Source organism: Pteropus vampyrus, unplaced genomic scaffold (assembly GCF_000151845.1).
Source record: "Pteropus vampyrus isolate Shadow unplaced genomic scaffold, Pvam_2.0 Scaffold7481, whole genome shotgun sequence".
Classification (NCBI taxonomy): domain Eukaryota; kingdom Metazoa; phylum Chordata; class Mammalia; order Chiroptera; family Pteropodidae; genus Pteropus; species Pteropus vampyrus.
In genome coordinates, this window is record NW_011896262.1 from 3,333 (window position 1) to 5,002 (window position 1,670).

The 1,670-nt window shown below is 44.5% G+C and overlaps 1 protein-coding gene across 1 annotated transcript in view; it reads left to right on the forward strand.

The window, feature by feature from the left end:
• LOC105310620 (solute carrier family 22 member 15-like) overlaps nucleotides 1–1,439 on the forward strand; it is a 3,844-nt gene extending 2,405 nt beyond the window's left edge. The window contains exons 2-3 of the mRNA XM_011386772.2: nucleotides 434–725; nucleotides 1,047–1,439. Of these exons, the coding sequence (XP_011385074.1) occupies nucleotides 434–725; nucleotides 1,047–1,085 (331 nt within the window). The 3' untranslated portion in view covers nucleotides 1,086–1,439. The remainder of the gene's footprint in view (nucleotides 1–433; nucleotides 726–1,046) is intronic.
• Nucleotides 1,440–1,670: the final 231 nt, after the last annotated feature.

A 1,670-nucleotide genomic window follows, 5' to 3' on the forward strand; every position in this document is an offset into this window, starting at 1 on the left:
ATATTTTAAAATAGTACCTACTCAAGTACTTATTATGCTTACCTGCTTTAATAAAGCACTCTCGTTCTCATATATATATGTGTACACATACAGATTTCTGAGACATTTAACTATGTCACAAAAAGTTTTCTTGTTTAGATCGTAAATCCAAGGCTGAAATACTCCTAGACCCTGGTGACTGCTTACCTGAACTGAGGGTTGAGGAGAAAATAATTGGAACGTTAGTCTTCTAAATCAGAGCCAGTAACATCCTCCCCCACCCGTCCAGTGTCGAACAGCCACGCGCAGTGTCCTCAGCATCAGACAGGTCTCCCATGTAGAGGAAAATGCTCGGAAAAATGTCTCAGGCACTTTACAGGTGGGGCTGCTGCTGACTGTGTTAGCGGTTAGGTCGTGAAGCTTCCTTCTAACATTTTTCTCTCTTGTTTCTGAGGTGTCTTATACCTGTGGCTTGTAAAAACACCAAAGCCAGAAAGCGAACTTTAGATGGTTTTGTGTGTTTGCTCCTGCAGCTCTACGTGGCCACAGAAGCCATCCTCATCACACTGGTCGGGGCCACGCCGTCGTACCACTGGGACCTGGCAGAGCTCCACCCCAATCAGAGTCACGGCAACCAGTCGGCCGGTGGAGACCAGGCCCTCGGGGCCTGGCTCCTGACAGCCAACGGCAGCGAGATCCACAAGCACGTGCATTTCAGCGGCGGCTTCACCTCCATCGCCTCCGAGGTAACCCCGGGAATGGGGACCAGTGAAGCAGAAATAGGCCATTCTGATGACTAAGCGGGCACTTCTCCTTGTCCAGGTGGAACCACCTTTTTGTCTTGTTGATTTAAATTTCAGCCACACCTTCAAATAACTTTCGTTTTGAGAATTAAAGGAGACTATCCTATGAAAACACATTATTTTTTCTTCCTACTATAAATGGGAGAAGCATGAGTCTTACCAGATCAGTTAGATGAAGTAAGATACAAACTCCAAAAGAGCCGCACTTTGGTTACAGCGTCCTTTTTGAAAGTGAGTTAAAACTTCCATGTTTCTTTATTACAGATGCAAAAATTAACAGAGTTAAAAGAGAGAGAAATGTAATGAGCCACCTGTAACATCCACGATTCCTGTCTAAGTCCATATGTAGGCCACGTGGGGGGCCTCGACTGGACAATATCAAATATAAACGGTACCATCTCATGTTACTTCCAAGGGGGCTTTGCTAGCCAAGAAGGTTCTGGTGAGGACAGTACCTTCTGAGTCAGCCAGAGGTAGATAAGTGGAAGGCACTCAGCATGGCGAAGAAAAAGCCTAGGATGCGAGGGCCAAGCTCACGCTCAGCTGGAGAGCACACGTACTGGTTCTTAAGATGCCATGACCTTTGCCTGCTCCCTGCTCGCTATCCGTTGGCCCATTGCCCCTCTGGAAGTCCCCCCATTCAAATATATACATATATATTTTTTTTTTTCAAAAATTTTTTGAGTTTTTATCATGAAAGTGTATTGGATTTTGTTATGTACATCAATATGCAATTTTCTGCATCAATTGCAATGATCGTTTGATATTTTTTTTTTCTTTTTTACCTTCTAATATGGCGGATTGTACAGGTCGATTTTCAAGTGTTGAACTGGGCTTGCGTCTCTGGGTGGCACATGATTCTTTTCAGATATTGCTGAATTCTACTTG